This window comes from Peromyscus eremicus, chromosome 1 (assembly GCF_949786415.1).
Source record: "Peromyscus eremicus chromosome 1, PerEre_H2_v1, whole genome shotgun sequence".
In the NCBI taxonomy this organism is placed as follows: Eukaryota; Metazoa; Chordata; class Mammalia; order Rodentia; family Cricetidae; genus Peromyscus; species Peromyscus eremicus.
The window spans coordinates 109607012-109627893 of NC_081416.1; the positions used below are offsets into that span (position 1 = coordinate 109607012).

Here is a 20882-nt window from a genome sequence, read left to right on the forward strand (position 1 = left end):
TTTGAAAAATCCAACCCAGCTGTAAAACCTTCAAGCTACAGATTGCCCTGTTTGCAGAGTGTTCTGAGATCAGACTCTGGCAGAACAACTGTCATCAAAGAGACCAGAGGGACTTCATCCAGCAACTGATGGGAGCAGACGCAGAGTCCCACAGCCAAAGATTAGGCAGAGCTCCGAGAGTCCTGCAGAGGGGGAGGAAGGATTGGAGGAACCATAGGGGTCAGTGATACCACAAGAACACAGCCCAGAATCAATTGAGGGGGACTCACGGGGACTCACAGAGATCAGGGAGTCCTTAGAGGTATGACCTAGCTCCTCTGCAAATATAGTATGGCTGAGTAGCTTGGTGTTCTTGTGAGATTCCTAATAGTGGGAGGGGGGGAGGGGAGTGTTGCTGACTCTTGCCTACTTGGAACTCCTTTCCTCCTACTGCTTCTGCTGCCTCATCCAGCCTTGATTTGACAGCTGTGCCTGGTCTCATAGTAGTGTATTATGCCATGTTTGGTTGATGACCCTAGGAGGCCTGCTCTTTTCTGAGGGGAGATGGAGGGAGACTGGGGAAAAAATAGGAAGGGGAAACTGCAGTAGGTATATAATAGAAGAATTTTTAAAAAAAATTAGAAAAATAATTTTGTCCATTATATTTACTTTCTGTTTTGTCTTGAGACAAGGTCTCATGTTGTTCAGGCTGGCTTTAAACTGCAACTCAGTGGTAATGCTGTTGGCTAGTATGCATTAGGTCCTGGATTGTAGCCACATTAAAAAAAAAAAAAAAAAAAAAAAACAGAAAAGACTTTTTTTTTTAAACTGTTTTGGTCAAATTTTCTTATATGCAAGATTTCCTTATTGTAAATGGCTTAAATTAAAAAAATGTTTTTTCATCCAAACATCAAGGACATGAACAATAATTCAACTGTTTACTGTTGACTCTACTGACTGAATTCCTTTAAATACTTCAGCTACCTCATCATGCAGAAATCAAAAACACTGAAACTATCACCAATTCAGAGGCTAATTGTTTTTATGAGGAAGTAGGGATTGCATTCTGTGTACATTAAAGGGCTCATAGTAAAGTCTACACTACTTTCCTCAGATATAACTAAGGGTTTGGAAAAGTAACCGTGCAATTTCTATTCCTCCTGTTTTATGTTTGTTTTGAGATGGAATCTCTGTTTTGAGATGGGAACTCAGAGGCCCACCTGCTTCTGCCTCCCTCCCTAGTGCTAGGATTAAAGCATGTGCCATCATGCCCATCATTTGGTTTCTATTTTTAAAGTCTTTGTTACTCATGTGCAACAAGCTAAATGCTAAAATGTGGGGCAAGTTAATGAGAAATAGCCAACAAAGCAATTTAAAACAGAAACAAAATACAGTTAAATATAATGTACTTATATAGAGTATTAAAAAACAATTATTACAGACTGAGTTTACTGCAAACCGTTTTCCCTAGTTTACATTTTACCTGCTGCATGAGTTCAACATTTCAGATTTACTTGTTTAAGTTACTGTACATGATATACAGGAATTTTATAGTTCCATTCCTTTGAAATGTTGAGTATACCAACCTTTAAAAATTTGAGTCTGTTTAGAAAAACAACTTTTCAGCTTCTTTATTTAAAATAAAAAAGTGTTGACGAGATGGCTAAACACATAAAGGCACCTGCCATCGAGCCTGACAACCTGAATCTGAGCCCCAGGATCTACATGATGGAAAAGAAAACGGACTCCCAAAACTTAACATTTGCCTGCCTCTCTCCCTCCCCCTCCACCCCCCCCTCATACACACACCATCTCAATAAACAAATATAGTTTTAAAATAAAGTTAACAGAAGATTAACTTCTCACTGCAAGAGAAACTGTGCGTATCTGTTTAGTTCTATGTATAAATGGAATGTTGTGGAAATGTCCCCTCCCTGAACCAGCTGGCCTGTTCTCTCTTCTCTCCTTATCTTGGCCATTCATGGAAGGAGGACTAATAAGGAACCGACAACCATTTTTAAAAAAAGATACAACAAAAAAGCTAATTAACTATCAAAAAATTAAAAATAAAGGAAAGAAATTAAAATTACTTAATGGTCTTGTTAATAATGCTAATATTTAAAAAATATACTTATTTTTTATTTTATATGAATGAGTGTTCTGGCTGTATCTAAGTATGTATGTGCATGTCTGGTGCCAGTAGAGGCCAGAAAAGGGCATCAGATTTCCTGGAACTGGAGTTACAGGCATTTGTGAGATGGCATATGGGTGGAGGGAACTGAACCCCGGCAGAATAACAAGTGTTTTTAACTACTGACGCATCTCTCCAGCCCACATTCTAATATTTTAAAAAGCAACTGAGAGCTGGAAGTGGTGGTGCATGCCTTTAACCCTAGCACAGGGACAGGAGATATTTGTGAGCTTGAGGCCAGCCTGATCTACTTTATTCCAGGACAGTCAGGACAAAATAGAGACCTCCCCACTGCCCACACCCCAAAGAGCACAACTGAGATTAAATGGAAAATAAAACATAAAAATGTATCAAACTCAAAATTCTAAACCCATGATCTGTCAGAACATTAAGAAATGCTTTTCTACTCTATTGTTATTTTAGATTTCAGATTTTACTATGTTTATGTCTGTGACTGGGTATGTGCATGTGAATGTGCAAGGAGGCTAGAGGCATCAGATCTCCACACAAGTTGTGGTCTGCCCATCAAGGGTGCTGAGAATTGAACCAGGTCCTCTACAAGAGTTGCATGAATTCTTAACCACTGAGCCATTTCTCCAGCACCAAGAAACTCCTTTCATAACCTTTAATTTGCTGTCTATAGTTTAACTCTAAAATAATTCTAATATACTTATTAAATTACCTTTAGAAATTATACTCAAATCTCACGATTTTGCTAAATTAAACTAACCTTATTGCTTACACAAAACTAGTATAAATCTAATGCTTAATTATTAATTCTTTACAACCTGTACTGAAGAGAAAATGCCCACTTATTCAACAAAGTACTTATTATATTAATTTACTTATATCTACATATAACAACTACTCTAGGGCTGGTTCTACCCCTACTATTTTAACACTTGGAGGCTAAGGCAGAAGAACTGCCATGAGTTTGAGACCAGCCTGAGCTACATACAGTGTGAGAAAAACAACAAGGCTCTGGTAGAGACTTGAGTTGGCTCCTTAGAATCCACATTAAGGTGAATGGAGAGAACTGACTCCACCAAGTTGTTCTCTGACCTCCACATGTGCATTGTGGCACAAATGCTGCTGCCCCCCAAACAACTACCACCACCCCTGCCACCAAGTGCTCTCTAATTAATAATAGATAAGCCTTGCCTTCACAGAGCTTAGACTCTAGCATATAGAACAGTGTCTTAGGGCTGGTAATGCAGCTCAATGTCAGACCCTCTGCCTAATGTGGGCAAGTCCTGGATTCAATATTCAGTACTACTACAAAAAAAAAAAGAAAAGAAAAGAAAGGAAAGGAGGGAGGGAGGGGTGGGCACTGGAGAGGAGGGAAGAAAGGAAGAAAAACATGTAAACTATATTTTTAAATCAAATGATTGAATATGAAAATCTTACATGCTGTAAAAATTTAATTTCAAACATTACATGAAAGCCAATACAAATTTTAACATTTTCTAATTTCCTACTTAGCATCATTTTTCTTGAAAATATCTTTTTCTTTCCAGCATTTTTTGATGACTATTTATAATATACATACATACACACCAAAACCATTCAAAGGAGATGATCTGAGAAGCAAATGCCTAACTAAAACTGTGAAACACACATATATATTAGCACTTTGCTTTTAAGGCACTAGACCATGATCACCTTAGAACTAAAAACCTATCAAGGGCACCAAACATTGCTGTTATCTTACAAGTCTAAATTAAATCAACATTTGAAACACACTTAATAAAATAAAATAAAATAAAATAAAATAAAATAAAATAAAATAAAATAAAATAAAATAAAATAAATTAAAAAGGACAAGAATCACCATGAGATACCTGGTCACAACATACTTTGCTGGTTGATAACACAATATGAGTTTTACCAGAACTTTATCTACATACACAAAAGTAAGGCTTTTACCACCCAAGAAATTTTTTCCGACATCAAAAGCAGTAATTACTGTACCTTTGAAATTCACATTGAAGGGTGATCTTACACTTTAAAAAGTGATCATTCCTCTCATATTTAACTTCATCTTCCCTAAACCTTACTTCATAATTAACTATGAATTCTAATACTTCATATAGAATAAAAACTGTCTTCAGGAGATAGAAATTAGTTTATTATTTCTCAAGTTCCCATGTACCAAATACAACTAAAACCTCTACTACTTAATGGAGAGGGAAGATTCCTCCACAGCATTTAAAAGAGAATGAAAGCTTACCTCCCCATGTACTTGCTACCTGAGGAGCAGTTGACATAGCATGGACAGATGGATGAAAGGTTGGCTGCTGCAAATCAAGCAGGTCATTTGGCAGCTTAGATGTGCTAGGAAAACATGGTACAAAACAGTTTTATTTCTAGATGAACTCTGCTATATCTGTTGGTCTCCTGTACCCTACTCCCAAAAAATTAAGACTAAAAAGCTTCAATGTAAGCCTCAAAAGAAAAATTCTAAAAAGGTAACAGCTGTATGCTCCTCATTTCATATAATTATAAAGAAGTCCAGAAAAATACCTGAACATAATGTCTTAAGTTTCTACTGAATTTGAGTAACAATACCTTTTCTGAAAAGACTCTGACTTTCCCAGGAAAACACCCATTCCCTTGTAGTATATTCCAATTAAAAATTAGTAATTTAACCATATTCCATTTCCTAGTTATATAAACCTTATCTTTATTTAGGTAGTATACCAATTGCACTGTTTACTATACCTTTTGTGTTAATTTGTGATTAAAAAAATCATAAAACAAACTCATAGCATCTATAAAGCATGTATTTGAAGAAGCTAAGCTCTCAGACTAAATACTCAAAAGTACCCTTACTCTCCGCTGTACCTGTTAGAAGAACTAGGAGTAGAAAATATGTCGATGGCTGGTGCAGTCATTATTCCCCCTGCTGAGGTGGACACAGGAGAGGCTGCAGTTGTTAAAGAGGTATGCGGTTTCTTTGCAAGTTCTTTTAGACGCTGTTCCTGTTGAGAAAGGAACTTAGCATAAGGAATCTAAAACCAGATCTGTTGATACAGACTCTGAAAAAAGACATTTTCTAATTCTGCTTTAATAGCTGAAGGGTACTCCCTGATTTTTCACCAAGCATTCTATGTGATGAAAAATGAAATGGAGTTTCAGCCTATAGGATTGCTACACAATAAAAAACTTAAGTCTGGCTAGAGGTTCATTTATATAATGATCCCCTCTACTTGTTCTTCCAAAGAGAAAGCCCACACTTACTTACCTTTAATGCTTTTAAACGAGCCTGTTCTTCCTCTAATGCTGCCTGCTTTTCCCTTTCATCCACTTTGGTCAGAGATAGGCCAGTGCTTGCCAAAGAAGAGACTGCATTGGAAAGTGTTGTAGCCCTAGAGTAAGCAGATACAAGTAAACACTTCATAGCTAGAACATAAAATGAAGTGGCCCTGCTTTTGATAAACTAAAGTAACAAGTTTATAGACCTAAAACTAGTTAGAATCTTCTAACCAATGACCTAGAAAATGCCAACACTTTTAACACTGTGATTGAATTGCAAATTCCCAGCTTCTAGAGTTAAGTGTCCAATTCAGGAGAAAATTTCCAACACAGAGCACATTGCCTTTCTTAAGACACAGATGTGACAGGAAAGAGATTTCACATTCCTAGAAAAACAACAAAAATGATTCTGTTTCTAAGAGACAGCTCCTAGACCAATTAACACCCTGGCTTTTGACAGTTCTACTACAAAAATACCAAAGCTTGAGCACCAATAGTAAGTCATGTATGTCCAGGTTTGTTTTTCTACAACAACACTCACAAAAGTTCTTCCCAGTGGATGTCAGGTTCCTTGAAAAGGAATCCTGAGCTCAATTCAGTCTTGAGTTTGGGTGGCACCTCCTTTCTATGTGCTGGTTACCTTTCTGACAAGCCAGAAGTCTCCTTTCAAATCTATTACATACAGGCAATTCATTACTTCTCACTAGCTGTCTCCTTCCCTCTTCGGAAAGATTTATCCACACTATATACCAGAACCAACATTAAATTCTAGGGTAAAGAGCTACATCTAGCCTCAATTAATCTTCCTTTTCCTACTATGTACACACTAGTAATTGCTATTTTAAAATACATAAAGTGGCAAAAACTAATCTAATTTATGTAAAATCAGTATTATAAATGAACCAATGAGAAGACAATGGATGAGTCACATAATTATGACAAAAAATAAGCCAATCACATCATGAAAAACATCTGAGGGAAATTGGTACACCTAAACTATGTGAGTAGATTTGTTTTCATTTCTTTCCTATAACCAACTGGTCTGTAACATCTTGGTGATAATAGTACTTCTAAAAACTTACTATAAAATGAAAATCTTGTGCAAAATATTATTTAAGAAATCATTAGTGGATTTTTCCCCTTGGAATTGGGGATTGAGGGGGCACACAAGAGGAGCCCTCAATGTAGCCCAGGCTGGCCTTAACTCACTATATAGAGCAATCTTAAACTCAAACTTGCCTTCCTCCTGCCTCAGCTTTCCAAGTTCTGGTATTATAGGTAGGAGCCACTGTACCTCACATTGCTTAAATTTTCTTACTAAAAAGGGCAGAAATTACCAAAATATAAATAAAATAAAAACAAAAATAAAAATCAAAAGGAACCAAGGAAAAGGTTTCACTATATATTTTACATATTCTTTTAAATAAAGAGGTAAAATCTTCATAAGAAAACATGATAATTATTCAAGCAATTACTACACCTGACTAAAAACAATTAGTGGATCAATATGAGATAATTTCTATTATTTTTAATTTGCTAGGTAAACTGAGCTCAAAACCTGACTTAATTAAAATGGGACATGACAACAATCAATCTCATCAAAAGGCATAAAAAATGAAATATGATGCCAGACATATTAGGCCCAAATTGTAGTACTACTACTGCATCTACCATGAGGATATTATAAAGGTTGAACAAATTAATACAAAATTATCTTTTAATTTTGAAGCACGGTACACACCCAAGCATGATATTTATGGTAAGTTTTATTACTGAAACCAAATTCTGAACCACAGTGTCAAGTGTCATCGTCTTAAACTATGGCCACACTTACCGCTATCAGGCGCTAAAGTGCATTAACCCTCTGGAGTCCTATCACTAATTCTATGAAGTGGCTATCTAACTAAACACAATCTCAGAGATAACTAAGTCAAGATAGAGACACCACACAGCTTGAACTTGAGCTGGTTTCTTCTACTCCTTCTGAAAAAAGAACTCATTTTCACCCTTCAAAAAAAACAATGTACCTGCTTGCAGCTGTAGAGTCTTTGATTTTCTTCCCTTCCAAAGAAGCTAAATGTTGTTCTAAAGCATCAAGAAGACTGCTGGGGGCCTGAAATTACACAAATATTAGGAATTTCATAACTAGTACAACATTTTACAAAATATAGTCAAATGTCATCTAACATGAGAGTAACAAAAATCTCATGTCCTAATTACTGGTGGGCATTTTTTTAGCTACCAAAAAGAAATTATAATCTTTAATTGCTATTATTATTATTACTGTAGCATAAACTAATTGAAGTTACTAATAAGCATCACCAAAAATTAAGAACTAAAGATAAGCATTAAACTAAGAATCGTATAAGAACCTAAGATTCTTGAAATATTTAATATATGTAAAATTTTAGTAAAAGTATTACTGAGAATGTAGCACATGCCTGTTTAATATGCATATAAAAGAATGGGTTTTAGGACTGTCAAGATGCTTTTTCAGTAGGTAAAGACACTCATTGCCAAGCCTGACAACTTTAGTTCAATCTCTGGACCCTGGACCCACATAGTCACAAATGCTACATACATAAAATTACATGTACGCACGTAGCACAAACACACACACACACACACACACACACACACACACACACACACACACACACGGTGGAAGGTGGGGGGGGGGGTGGCAAAGAGAAGGCTCGGCAATGAAAAGTGCTTGCTGCTTCTTCCAGAGGACCTGAAGTCTGTTTGCCAGCACCCATGCAGGGTGGCTTACAATCAACTTTAACCTCAGCTCCAGGGGATTCAATGCCTTTTTCTGGCCTGTCTGGGAACCTACACACACAGCATATACTTAACATGAGTAAAACAAAAAATTTTTAAAGTAAAAAACAGAAATACCAAATGACCCAGCTATAATAATCTTGGCCATTTACCCTAAGGATTCTAAATAATATGCCAGAGATACTTGAACGTCCATGTTTATTTCTTAACTGCTCACAATAACTATGGTATGGCACCAGTCTAGATGTGCATCAATACGTGAATGGATAAATAAAAATGTAGGCGATATACACAGTGAATTTTTACTCAGTTGTAGTGAAATAGCATAATACTGTCAGGAAAATGGATGGATCGAAGTACAAACCATCAAGTTAAAGAAGCCAGACTCAGAAAAGACAAATACTATGTTTTCTGCCATATGTGCAATCTAAATTTCAATGTGTGTGTATGTTTAGGAATTGTGTATGCATATCTTCAAAACTAAACAATTCCCTCCGGAAGGGAGAAGGGAAGCCAACAAGACCCACAAAGCCCTCCGTAGGGCTCTATGACTAGTGAATATCCATTAGGAAAGAAGAGTCTCTAAGTGAAACTGCCTGCAAGCTGGATAGGAAACTTCCTGGGTACAACATTCATTACCCATGCTGGGGTGGGCTTTTCCATGATGCAGCTGTTATAGTATAGCAGTAGACAGGACTAACATAGTAAGAGAAGAGTTCATCACTCACTGTATGTGTCATAATGTTAAAGAACTCTTCAGCAATATAGTAAAATGTTAAAAGCTATAAGGAAAAACCATACTACCCTTGACAGAAATCACTACTCATCTTGGCCCTGCAGTGCACATGACAGTGGATTCATGCTTTAACAATCTACTCACCTGTGAAAGATCTGGAATATCTCCTCTGTCAATTCCAACTTGCTGCAAAAAACAAACAAACAAAAAAGCTATATTTAACATGTAAAATTATAACAATATGAACATTACCTCTTCTATGTGCCATATAGTAACACTGGGAGAAATGAGAATGACTATGAACAAGTTCCTTGGGACATAAAAAATAACGCATCTAATAACACCAACTTGCCTTAAACTAATTTTCTGTCTTTTTTCATAAAAAATGCTTCCCCTGACCGTCACCATAGAATATACTTTATTTGGGAGCCAGTGAGATGGCTAAGCAGAGAAAAGCACTTGTTGATCCCTGGAATTACATGGTAGAAAAAGAACTGACTCCCACAAGTTGTTCTCTGACCTCAACACAAATGCCATGGCACTCAAGTGCCTACACACACAAATAAAACAATTTTTTAAAAGTCTGTTTATTGTGGTAATGAGACTTTTCACAGATGTCAAATGATATTTAACCAGGATATAACTACCTCCACAAAAACCTCACTGTATCTTTCATGGTGTTCAGGCATTAGATAACTACCAATAAAACAATTACCCAAAAAAAAACCCCCAAACTTTACCTCCTATGTAGTTGAAGACCTGAATTAGAAACCTGTATTTCTTTCTCTTTTGACTGTTTTATTTTCTCAACTTTTAAGAATCTCAGAATGAAATCAGTAGAAAATCTAATTCATTCCTACTTAGATATTAATAGCTCATCACTCCGACAACTGCTCCCTTGGAACACAGTCCAAGAGATTCCCGTTGCCTTTATTTTAAGAGCTGAAGTCTCTCACTGACATTGCAAGCCCAAGGACGGTCTCCTAACAACATTTTACAGCAGAATCATTCCTATTTCTCAGATCACATGGACAGATGATACATTCCATCTGTGTCAAACCTGGAAGTACGGAATGTATGACAGTATGACAATGTGTGACAGTAACAACTACCAAATACAAAGAATAGAAGAGACCAGAGAGGAAAGTCAACACATTAAAACTTACTTCAACACTTTACTGGAATCACAGCATCATAAACCCTGCTTCCTCACAGTTTTAATACAGAATTGGTGCTAAGGGACAAGGGAGCAAAAATCGAATTTCTCCCTTGAAAGACCTGTCTGAATCAAAGCAAATTTCTACAGGCATCATTAGCAAGGTCAGTCCAGTTGCTAAAGAATAAAGTATCACTCCAGGCGGTGGCAGTGCACATCTTTAATTCCAGCACTAGGGAGGCAAAGGCAGGTGGATCTCTCTGAGTTTGAGGTCAGCCTGGTCTACATAGAGAGTTCGAGGACAGCCAGGGCGACAAAAGAAACCCTCCCTCTTGAAAAAAAAAAAAAAAGGGGGTGGGGGGGAGGAAACAGTGCCTAGAGCCACTAACTTGGTAATTCCAAAATAATGACTTTAGTGTAAGTGATCAAAATATCCTAAAGAAGGGGCATTTCTGGCAGTGATGGGTAAGAAGGAAAATCTTTTGAGTTGTCTCTGCTAATATAAAAGATGCCTGTAAACATCAGAACTGCCTTCTGTGCCAACTTCATAATAATTGTTTTTAGGAGATTCAAAAAATTAGATTATCATATAACCTCTTCAAACTCAGTAATTAAATATGCAAAATTCACTTATGTAGGAGAGAAAAACTGAATTGTGCAGCTCAGTTGCAGACCTGTCTGGAGGAAAAAGAACTTAGGCTGACCCCGAGTCTTTCCCACTACCAACACCACAGTAAACCTTCAAAAATACATGGTAATTCTAAACACAGACATCACTGGCACCAGAGTACACAGTCTTACTTTGTAGAGATGCATACAATGTAAAGTAGATGGCTTTTCAACACCCCATAGAAATGAAATAGCATGTACTTTAATTCACCACTCGACGGAATTCAACAGTGCATATTAATACTACTAGATATACACCTTATTATACTGAACTAGTTCTTGAATTTGGGTAATGATTTCTTCAAAATCCATACCTATTAACTAAAGTATAAGACAGCTTACCTCTGCAACTTTCAGAAACTCTGAGATCCTTGTCATTCTAGTCAAGAACTTCTTATAGATGTCAAGACCTTCTTTGCACTGGTTCTTTTTCATATCAAAATATTTTTCTGCCCAAAGAAGTATGAAAATACTCTTAGTTACACTAAAAAACTTTTTTAAAGTTTCCTAAAAAAGGAAAAAGATTAGGCCATATCTCCAAAAAGATCATAATTCTCTCAAAGGACTTACCCTACAACAAAAATTAGTGCTAGATTAGTTTGAAAACTTAAATTAGAATCAAGGTACTAGTATGTTAAAAACAGAAAAATTACTGGAACGTACTCACATTACTATTTTGTTCACAATACTGCTTTGGGATATTTGCATATAATACACATATTACTTCATTTAAAACACTAAAATCTATTTCTAAATATTTTACTAGTAATATACCAGTACTAACATTCTAAGACAGCAACTTTGTCCAGTGTCACTTCAAAAGCTCCCTTAAATTTAATCTGTACACAGCAATACCAGGCTTCACATTTACCAATCATGAAAACTATGACTTCCAGAGCTTTATTTGTTCAGGTATTAAAAAAAATAAGTATAATTTACCTGTCCTCGTGGATTAAAGTACCCTTCCATATATTTGTGTTCCCCTGGTCTATGGAAACCACATTTCAATAAACTGTCAAGGGGAGGGGACATACTAGAGTAAAGTACTTAGCATCTGATAGTTAAGACCATGGCAGTTTTTGTCGCTCCTTTTCTACTCCATTAAAACCTCAATTAAAAAAAGAAGAAAGAAAAAAAGGGACTGGAGAAGTAGCTCAGAGGTTAAGAGCACTTGCTGCTATTCCCAAGGACCAGAATTCTGTCCCTGGCATCCATTTCCAACGGCTCACTACTGTGTGCTACTCCAGCTCCAGGGGATCCATCTGGCCTCCACAAGCACCTGAACTGTAGACAGGTGTCATCCACACATAAGAGATTCACACAAAAGTATCCATTAATAAAAATAAAAATTAAATCAATCTTTGAGAGATGCATTTCTATGCAAAATTGACTATTTTAAATAATCTTGATATGTAAGAAAACATCACGAATTCCTAAAATCCCCCCCAAAGTAAAAGGTACCAAAAAAATAAGTATTGACTGGCCTAAAAATAATTATTGATTTCAAAATTAAATTTAGGGACTAAGGACACAGCTCAGAGATAAAGCACAATTTAAACATTTAAAAAAAAAAAAAAACCCTCTGGTTTTAATCCCCAGCACACATGTGCCTTAAATTTAGGAGAAAAAGTTATATATACACACATACTAGTTTTACAAGTTTCACTGTAGAATAAATATTGAGGAAATATACTTTTTCTGAGACAAAGAAATAAGAGGCTTTTCCATTTAAGTATATATAACATAAAATGTACTATCATGCCTCAATCTAACTTTACCAATTTTAAGTATTTCTAAAAATAAATTAAACAGTTCAAAAAAAATAACTATTATATCAAAAAACAAAGTTTAATTAGCTGAATACTCTGGTTATAAAAATGAGAATTTATCCACTTGTGTGGATATACATATACATGCATATGTGCAGAAATAAAACTTATTCTCCAAAAAATGTTTAACATGTCGCAATGGACTCCACAGCAGCTTAAGCAGCTACTCTGTCAGCATTGCTAATTCATGATACAAAAGTTATCTAAGATGCTGCAGTATTTACCCAATAAATTAATGATTCCTTCATTGTATGCTGCAAATAGTCTAATGGCATCTTTGAACAGGAGCATGAAGGCAGCATTTATTACCCCATTTGTAAGTTCATTACTATTAACCTAGGGGAAAATGGAAAATAAGATTAGCTTATCTCATATTTTATGACACTAACAAAATGATTCCTCACTAGTAAGACAATAAATTAAGACATGTCAGCTGATTAGGAAAACAGGGCTTATTTTACTACTAGGATATACATTACATGTAAGTTTTCCAATACATGAGTTTTCTGATTTCTCACGATCAGAATTACAGACAAATATTGTAAAACTCTAAGTAAAAAAAATTCAGAAGAAAGAAAACAAACAGCAATAAGCAACTTCTGAACATTCATTCTAGTTCAGAATTGTAACCCAAAGTGAAAATGTCATTTACCTTTTAACTCTTGAAATCACTCACCTACATCTCAAGTCTCTTACTTACACCTTTATTATAATGCTATAGGTTTACAAAGCATGCACTAAAACTATGAGTAAGATCAAGTCATTATTTTTCTATACAATAAAGTAGAATACAGACACTAAAACAAGCAATTTTTATAGAGACCAAACTATGTATTAAATGAAAAATATGTGGTCGGACCTTCTGAACCTCTATATAAACCAAAATAATGTTCTCTAAACACCAGTTTCCTGTGTCTTCCAGAGCCATAGTCTTCAAACAAGTGCTTGTCTTCCTTTTTATGAAAGAAAAGATTTTAGGCTCTGGGAATTATATTCTCTTCTGTAGCAAATCCAGCACTACTACTGTAACACAAAAACAGCCACAGCATTATGCAAGCCAATCAAGAATCTGCCTATGAAAGAGTATTAATTTTACATATTAATAAAAGTGCATTCAATATGCACAAACAAAAAAAAGAATCTGCCTATGGGCCAACTAGTGCTACTGTGAACACTGAAATGTTAATTTCATAAAATTTTCAAATGTCACAAAACAAAAACTTTTCAACCATATAAAAATGGAAAAATGATAAAATGATTTTCTCAATTCACTAGTTATTATAGTGTGACACTTTCTAGTCTATGAAACACATGAGTAGTTTGTTGAACACTTAGTCAACACTCACTACCCAAATAATATCATTTAAAAATTCCAGGGACTACAATGCCACTATGCAATACATAGCAATCTATCATAAATGAGATTTGAACCTCCTTTTATTTCTAAGTAGTTGTCATGCTTTGAGTCTTACCAAACAGAAGTGAAATACTGAAGAGGCTATGCACAAAAGAAATCCTTACATTTTTTAAATCTAAAATTCCTGTGAAGAATTGTAATAAAGCACGTTGCCCAATACTTGTTTTAGTCTGTATAAACTAAAATTCTAGGACCAGAGAAAACCCCAACCATTAGCCAAACAGTATTACAGCATGGAATAAAATTACGAAAACTTGGAGATAAAGTTTTATTTTGAATTACAAAAGCATATCGACTTACATTAAAATCCAGAAGTGCATCCATTTGATTTTGGATAATTGGTACAGTCTTTAAGAGTTTTTCTGTGTTCATTGTTCTCATAACTCCATCAGCCCTAATAAGAAAATAAACCAAAACCAATTCACCACTAGATCTCCAATTTGGTTCTCTATTTAAATAACAAGACTGTGATGAAATATCATATATTCTTAAGCCATTATTGAACTCTTTATCTCAAGTAAGGATTATATAAAAAGAATGTAAAACCAACAGCTGAAAACTAGTGCTACCAAAAAGGGGAGAAGCATGTGTGTGTACGGAGAGATGGATCAGTAGTTAAGTGCATGGGTTGGTCTTCCAGAAGGCCTAGGTTCTATTCTTAGCACCCACATGGCAGCTCACAACCATATGTAATACCAGATCTAGGAGATACAAACCCTTCTTCTGGTCTCTGTGAGCATAAAAAAAATGGTGTACACACATACATGCAGAAAGAATACCCACTCATATAAAGTATTATTTTAAATGAAAGTAAAAATTTACATTATACAGCCAGGTGGATTGTGTAGTTATCATAAGAAGAAATGGCATGAACTTCAATCATTCCTGTATGTAAAGGCAGATTTATACTTCTTTAAAAGCAAAAGAAACTATTGTCAGAAATCACTAAACAGTTAAGAACTACAGAGTCAGGAGTTAATTCCATTTAATTTATTCATAGCCAGGTCTGTAATCTCATTTCATACACAGATCAAGGCAGGAATATCACAAGCTCCAGGGCAATCTTTTGCAGAATAAAACCTTTAAACTTCTGGGAACAGGGCAGCCAGTGACCTAAGTTTATAGCATCTTTCTAGAAGCCTAAGAGCCCAAATTCCTGTCCCCAGAAACTCAGGTGGAGAAACAGGACAACTTCTGAAAGCTGTCTCTGACCTACACACACACCGTGGAACGTGTGTGAGGGCATTCATACAACAAAAATATAGAAAAGTATGGAAAAGGGGGTTCTGACAATGCAACTCAGCACTAGAGTGTTTGCCTACCAGGTCCTAAATACACTTCCCAATACTAAGGAGGGGTGGAGCACTGCTTATGAGTCAAACATCAGAGGCTTTTAAAAGAAAGTTATAAAGAAGTCAGTTTTACAAAATGTATTTTTTATCAAGTCACTCTAATCTAAGCCACACTAAGAATTATGTCAACAAGTTATATAAAGCAAGAGTTTAATGAAACAAATACTGGACTGCCTCAGCCAGCTATTGATCAGCTTTAGCCTGGCTAGCTTCACTATTACACCCATCAAATGTTCAACATTGTGTTCTCTCAGGTACCACACTGATTGACAGCAGCTGCTGGAATTTGAGAGAACAAAATTCCTCTTTGTAGCTTGTCCTTATTTACATAACTATCACACTCTCTTCCCAGAAATCATAACTTCTCATTTAATTCCCTCTTGCTGATGTTATTTTTACTTTCTGGACATTTCTCCATCACAGATATTGGAAATGTCTCAGTCTTCTTGGTTTAATTTAACATTTAAATGAAGAACCAACCCAACTTTTCTATCTCAAAGTCTCTTTTATAGCAGCCATGTATATGTATAGTATATTCACAGGTATATTTTCCCAACCCTTAGCTCTCAAATGAAAAGAGACTAAATTGACACTTCATTCTAAGAAAATAACTTTAACCTTACAACGATTTTGATCAAATATTACTATTGTAAACATTCTATTGCAAATACTTAATTTTCTTGCACCTTTCTCCCTTGCAGCCAGTCACTTAGCAAATTCATTATCTTGGATGAACAAATAATTCATTCACATCCATACATGACTACAAATTAAAAAAAAAAAAAACCACAGGGGGATGCAGTTGATGTTACAAGCTAGCCTAGCATGCATATAAATTCATTGGTTTGTAAAAGTCACACCACTAGGCAAGCTGGCAGACACATAAATTCATGATTATCAACTTCACAAAAATAGGAAAGATTTCTACCAATCCTTAGTCTTTTTTAGAGAACTCCAAAGTATCTTCAACCTTCCCTCTACTTCTGTATCTTAGCCTACCATCACAAACTCTCACCTCATTAACTCTCAAAATGTTTCTTTCATTCAGAAATAGTCACATGGAAAACAGTTTATTCAACAGGGTTCAAGGAGTTAGATAGAAATCAGATTCCTATGAACCTCTCTACTACAATCTACAACGTGCCTAAATATGTAACATAAAAATCTGTAGAAGTTAGTTTGGTAAGCAATCCACCTCTCCTTGACTTAAAATGGCTTTTAAAAAAAAAACCAAACAAACAAACAAAAACAACAACTTGATTTCATCTATTAAGTGTCTTATATATGTCTACATTTTTCTGAAGATTTCTACTTTAAGCCAGGTTGTAGTAGCACATGCCTTTAATGCAAGCACTTGGGAGGCAGAGGCAAGTGGATCTCTGGGTCCAAAGCCAGCCTGGTCTGGTCTACAGAGTCAGGTCCAGGGCAGTCAGGGCTACACAGAGAAAATCTGTCTCCAAAACAGACAAAAACAAACAACCTCCCCTAAAAATTTCACTTGAGTTAAATAGTTTATAATTTCAAGAACAAGCTGAAGTACACAGGCAGCTGTTTAGGTCTCTAGGATGTGTAAGCTAGAAGGCAGTTTAGCTGGAAAAGCATTCACCAGAAATTTCTGTGGTGTCACACTCATTGTTCCTTTAACTGCTCATCACACTACAAGGACACTTGCTCAACTATGTTCATAACAGCTTTATTTGTAATAGCCAGAACCTGGAAACAACCTAGATGCCCTTCAACCGAAGAACGGATAAAGAAGATGTGGTACATATACATAATGGAGTGCTACTCAGCAGTAAAAAACAATGACAGCACGAAATTTAAAGGCAAATGGATAAACTAAAAAAAAAGTCATCCTGAGTGAGGTAACCCAGACCCAGAAAGACAAACATGGTATGTACTCACTCCTAAGTGGATATTAGCTGTAAAGTAAAAGATAGCCATACTACAATCCACATACCAGAAAGGCTGAGTAACAAGGAGGGCCTAAGGGGGGACGCTTGGATCTCCCAGGGAAGGGGAAATAGAGATTTTGTGGGTGGACTGGGGTTGGGCAGAGATGGGAACATGAGGATCAGGTTGAGGGGGTGGATGGAGGGGGGGAAAACTGAAAGGGGTGACTGGAATGGGGGGCATTTCGGGATCAGGTAGAAAGCTGGAGCAAAGAAAAACTCCCAGGAGTCAAGAAGGATGGCCCAGCTAGGATTCCTAACAATGGTGGATGCATAGCCTGAACTGGCCTTCTGTGACCGGAAGGACTTCAAGTGGAGGGATTGGAACGCTGGCCCAGCCACATATCTTTGACCTACAGGGATGGAGGGGTGGGGTAGGGTGTTATGGGTAGCATGGAGACTGTGTGAGTCGCCAACCAATGACTGGTCCAGCCTCAGACCCATACCACGATAGTGAGCCCACCCCTGACACTGCCTGGAGTGCCAGGACTCAGAGGTTGGATGGCCCAGAGACCTAGGACAGAACCAAACACTATTGGAGGAAAAAAAAAAAGTAAACATAATGATACCTAAAGATATTCTGCTATATTTATAGATTGGTGACTACCCCAACTGTCACCAGAGAGGCTTTATCCATCAAATGATGGAAACAGATGCAGAGATCCACAACCAAGCACTGGACCAAGCTCAAGAATCCTGCTGAAGACAGAGAGCAGATTGTACCAGCCACAGTTGGTCGAGGACATCACAAAGGAACCCACAAAAACAACTAACCTAGGCTCATAGGAGCTCACCGAGACTGAACTGACAACCAGGGAGCCTGCATGGGATCAATGTAGGCCCTCTACATCTGTGTGACAATTGTGTGGCTTCGTCTATCTGTGGGACTCCTAGCAGTGGGAACAGGTGCTATCTCTAATGCTTTGGCTGGCTCTTGGGAACTAGTCTTCATACTGGGTTGCCTTGCCAGCCTTAACACAAGGGGAGGAGCTTAGTCCTACCTCAACTTGCTCTGTTGATACCCATGGGTGGCCTGCCCCTTTCTGAACAGAAATTGAGGAGAAGTGGATTGGGGGAGGAAGTGGGGAAGGGAGGGGATGGAAGGAGAAAGGGGAGGGGAAACTTCATCAGGATGTAAAATGAATGAATACATTTAAAAAAAAAATCTTCAATGGCTCTTTCCTGAGCTACCATAATACAGCCTAAGGGAAAAAACTGCCTATAAGACACTACTATAGACATCAAAGTACTAGTCACATTATTCATGTGATTAGTTCTTGTGCTTAGATGATCAGCACTCATAATGCAGAAAAATTATACTCAACTTTTATATGCATGACGTCTCAGCTGAAAAAGGCACACACATAAGGGTGGGAAAAGAGACCCAATTTCATAAAGCTGTCTTCTGACCTCCACACATGTGCCATGGCATACACAGCTACCACTCCACCATGCACACAGGATGATAACTCATTTTTGGGAATATATATATATATATGGACACTGTAGGCCCTGGCCTAAGAGCCGCAGTCACTCCCAAAGCCGTCTACCTCTAAGTGGCTTATAGCAGCATGTTCTCAATGGCAGGGCCTAGGATCCAAAGGGCGCAGTTCTCAGTCCTGGGCTCCTGAAATGAGTGCTATGAAAGTGAACCCCTGGTTTCCCCTGTGACACAAGCACTCTTTGCCTTCTGCCTACTTTTGCCTAGATTTTGGTATGAGGTATAGAGCTGAGCAATACAGGTGATCACCAACAAGCAACCCCAGCCCAGCTGCTTAAACTATATCAAGATGGGCTTTGTCACGAGTTGTACTGTGAGCATGGCAGCCAGGGTGCTCTTCATCACTTTTTCATGCCTCAGGATCAAGAACTAATGGGCAGCAATGGAAAACTATGATGCATACTGGTGGTACCTTTGGCACATTTAAGACCATCAGAACAGCCACACAATGCAGTTGGTGTCTGGACATCTGTACTTTCTCATCCATCTCAATCCTTGTACTATGACAACGTTTTTTTCTTCTCAAGAAAGAAGGAGGGAGAGATGGAGAGGGAGAGGGAGAGGGAGAGGGAGAGGGAGGGAGAGAGAGAGAGAGAGAGGGAGGAGGGAGGGAGAGAGAGAGAGAGAGGGAGGAGGGAGGGAGAGACAGAGATAGAGAAAGAGACAGAGACAGAGACCGAGACCAGAAGTAATAAAGAAAACTGGTGACGGTGACGGCCCTGCCTTTCTCCTCTGTAACCCTTGGATTATAGGCATACGCTATCACAACCGGCCACAAACAGTAAAGGAAAAAATGAATGGAAAGACATCTTATGTTTGTTAGAAACTAAACGTGCTACAAGTGGCCCAGACAGATCTACATATTCAGTGATTCCTACTTTAAAATCCTGGCTGCAAGCAAGACGAGGACTCAGGAGGCAGAAGCAGACAGATCTCTTGAGAACTCAAGGCCAGCCAGGGAAACGTGAGGCCCTGTCTGTAACCAAAAGAACTAATTAAAATTCTTGGCTGTTTTACCTACCAAAATTGACATACTGATCCTAAAATGCCTATGGAATAGCAAAGTAACCAGAAAAACTGAACATAATCAACTGAGTGGGTGGAAAATAGAGATGGGGGCTAGGGGAACAAATATAAGAAATGAAATCATACAGTAGGGTTATGTCACATAATTTTGTAAACATACTAAAAATTAACTATAAATTTTAAAAGGATGAATTTTTAATCATGAGAACTGTAACTCAATAAAGTTGTTATAATGATAAATAGAACTTTAAAAAAATTCTACACTACAAAAAGTATATGGCATTCCTCCAACGAAAAATAAAGTTTAACTATAAAACTGGGTAAAGTTCTGTAATTCACAATGTATAATTCTTGTTTTGTAGTATTTGATATCCGAATTAGAAATGAAAATATAACTCACCCTCTCTTCACTTTTGTGAAATCGAATGCAACTTGTCTGTATGAAACTGCCTTTTCATTTAGATATCTACTATACCGTCTAATAAATGTAGACATATCATACCCTGTAAAACAAAGTTTCATGAATGATTAAAATCTAAAGTTTATCTATTAAAACAACTTTATAATTCAACAGCAAAAAATGATACCCCAACTACATTCAGCGATGCAAATTAGGTAATAAGTTTCACACTAAATTCCTAAAATTGTTTAGAGTCATATTAAAAGTCAAGTGTATTATATATGGCTTTAAAAACTTTTCCCATACAATTTCACTAAAAATAAATCTGTTTTGCTTCATCTGACCCATATGCCTATATTTGACTTTTCAGGAGTTAGAAAAACATGTTCTATTTCATGATTTAAGAACCTCAGAACTCAATCTTAACACCTAGCAGAACCATAATTCCACCCCTCAAATCAAATCAAGTTTCTATTTTTATAGTTGTGAAACCTTTAGCTGTGTATTATTTAGGACAAGTGTACTCACATGTGCCAACCTTGTAAGAAATAAGAAAAGCACTGTCCCATAAAAAGGAAAGTAATATATATATTGAAGACAGAGTTTTATGAGTATTTTCAATAAATTGTAAATTTATA

At 36.8% G+C, this 20882-nt stretch overlaps 1 protein-coding gene across 14 annotated transcripts in view; it reads right to left on the minus strand.

Moving 5' to 3' along the window:
• Picalm (phosphatidylinositol binding clathrin assembly protein) overlaps positions 1-20882 on the minus strand; it is a 90902-nt gene that overhangs the window by 25222 nt on the left and 44798 nt on the right. For all 14 annotated transcript variants that reach the window (XM_059271584.1, XM_059271569.1, XM_059271576.1 and 11 more), the window contains exons 4-12: positions 20245-20347; positions 14314-14407; positions 12821-12932; positions 11110-11216; positions 9087-9128; positions 7453-7538; positions 5415-5538; positions 5015-5151; positions 4401-4504 (exon numbers count right to left, since the gene is read on the minus strand). In XM_059271584.1, coding sequence (XP_059127567.1) covers positions 4401-4504; positions 5015-5151; positions 5415-5538; positions 7453-7538; positions 9087-9128; positions 11110-11216; positions 12821-12932; positions 14314-14407; positions 20245-20347 — 909 coding nt within the window. The remainder of the gene's footprint in view (positions 1-4400; positions 4505-5014; positions 5152-5414; positions 5539-7452; positions 7539-9086; positions 9129-11109; positions 11217-12820; positions 12933-14313; positions 14408-20244; positions 20348-20882) is intronic.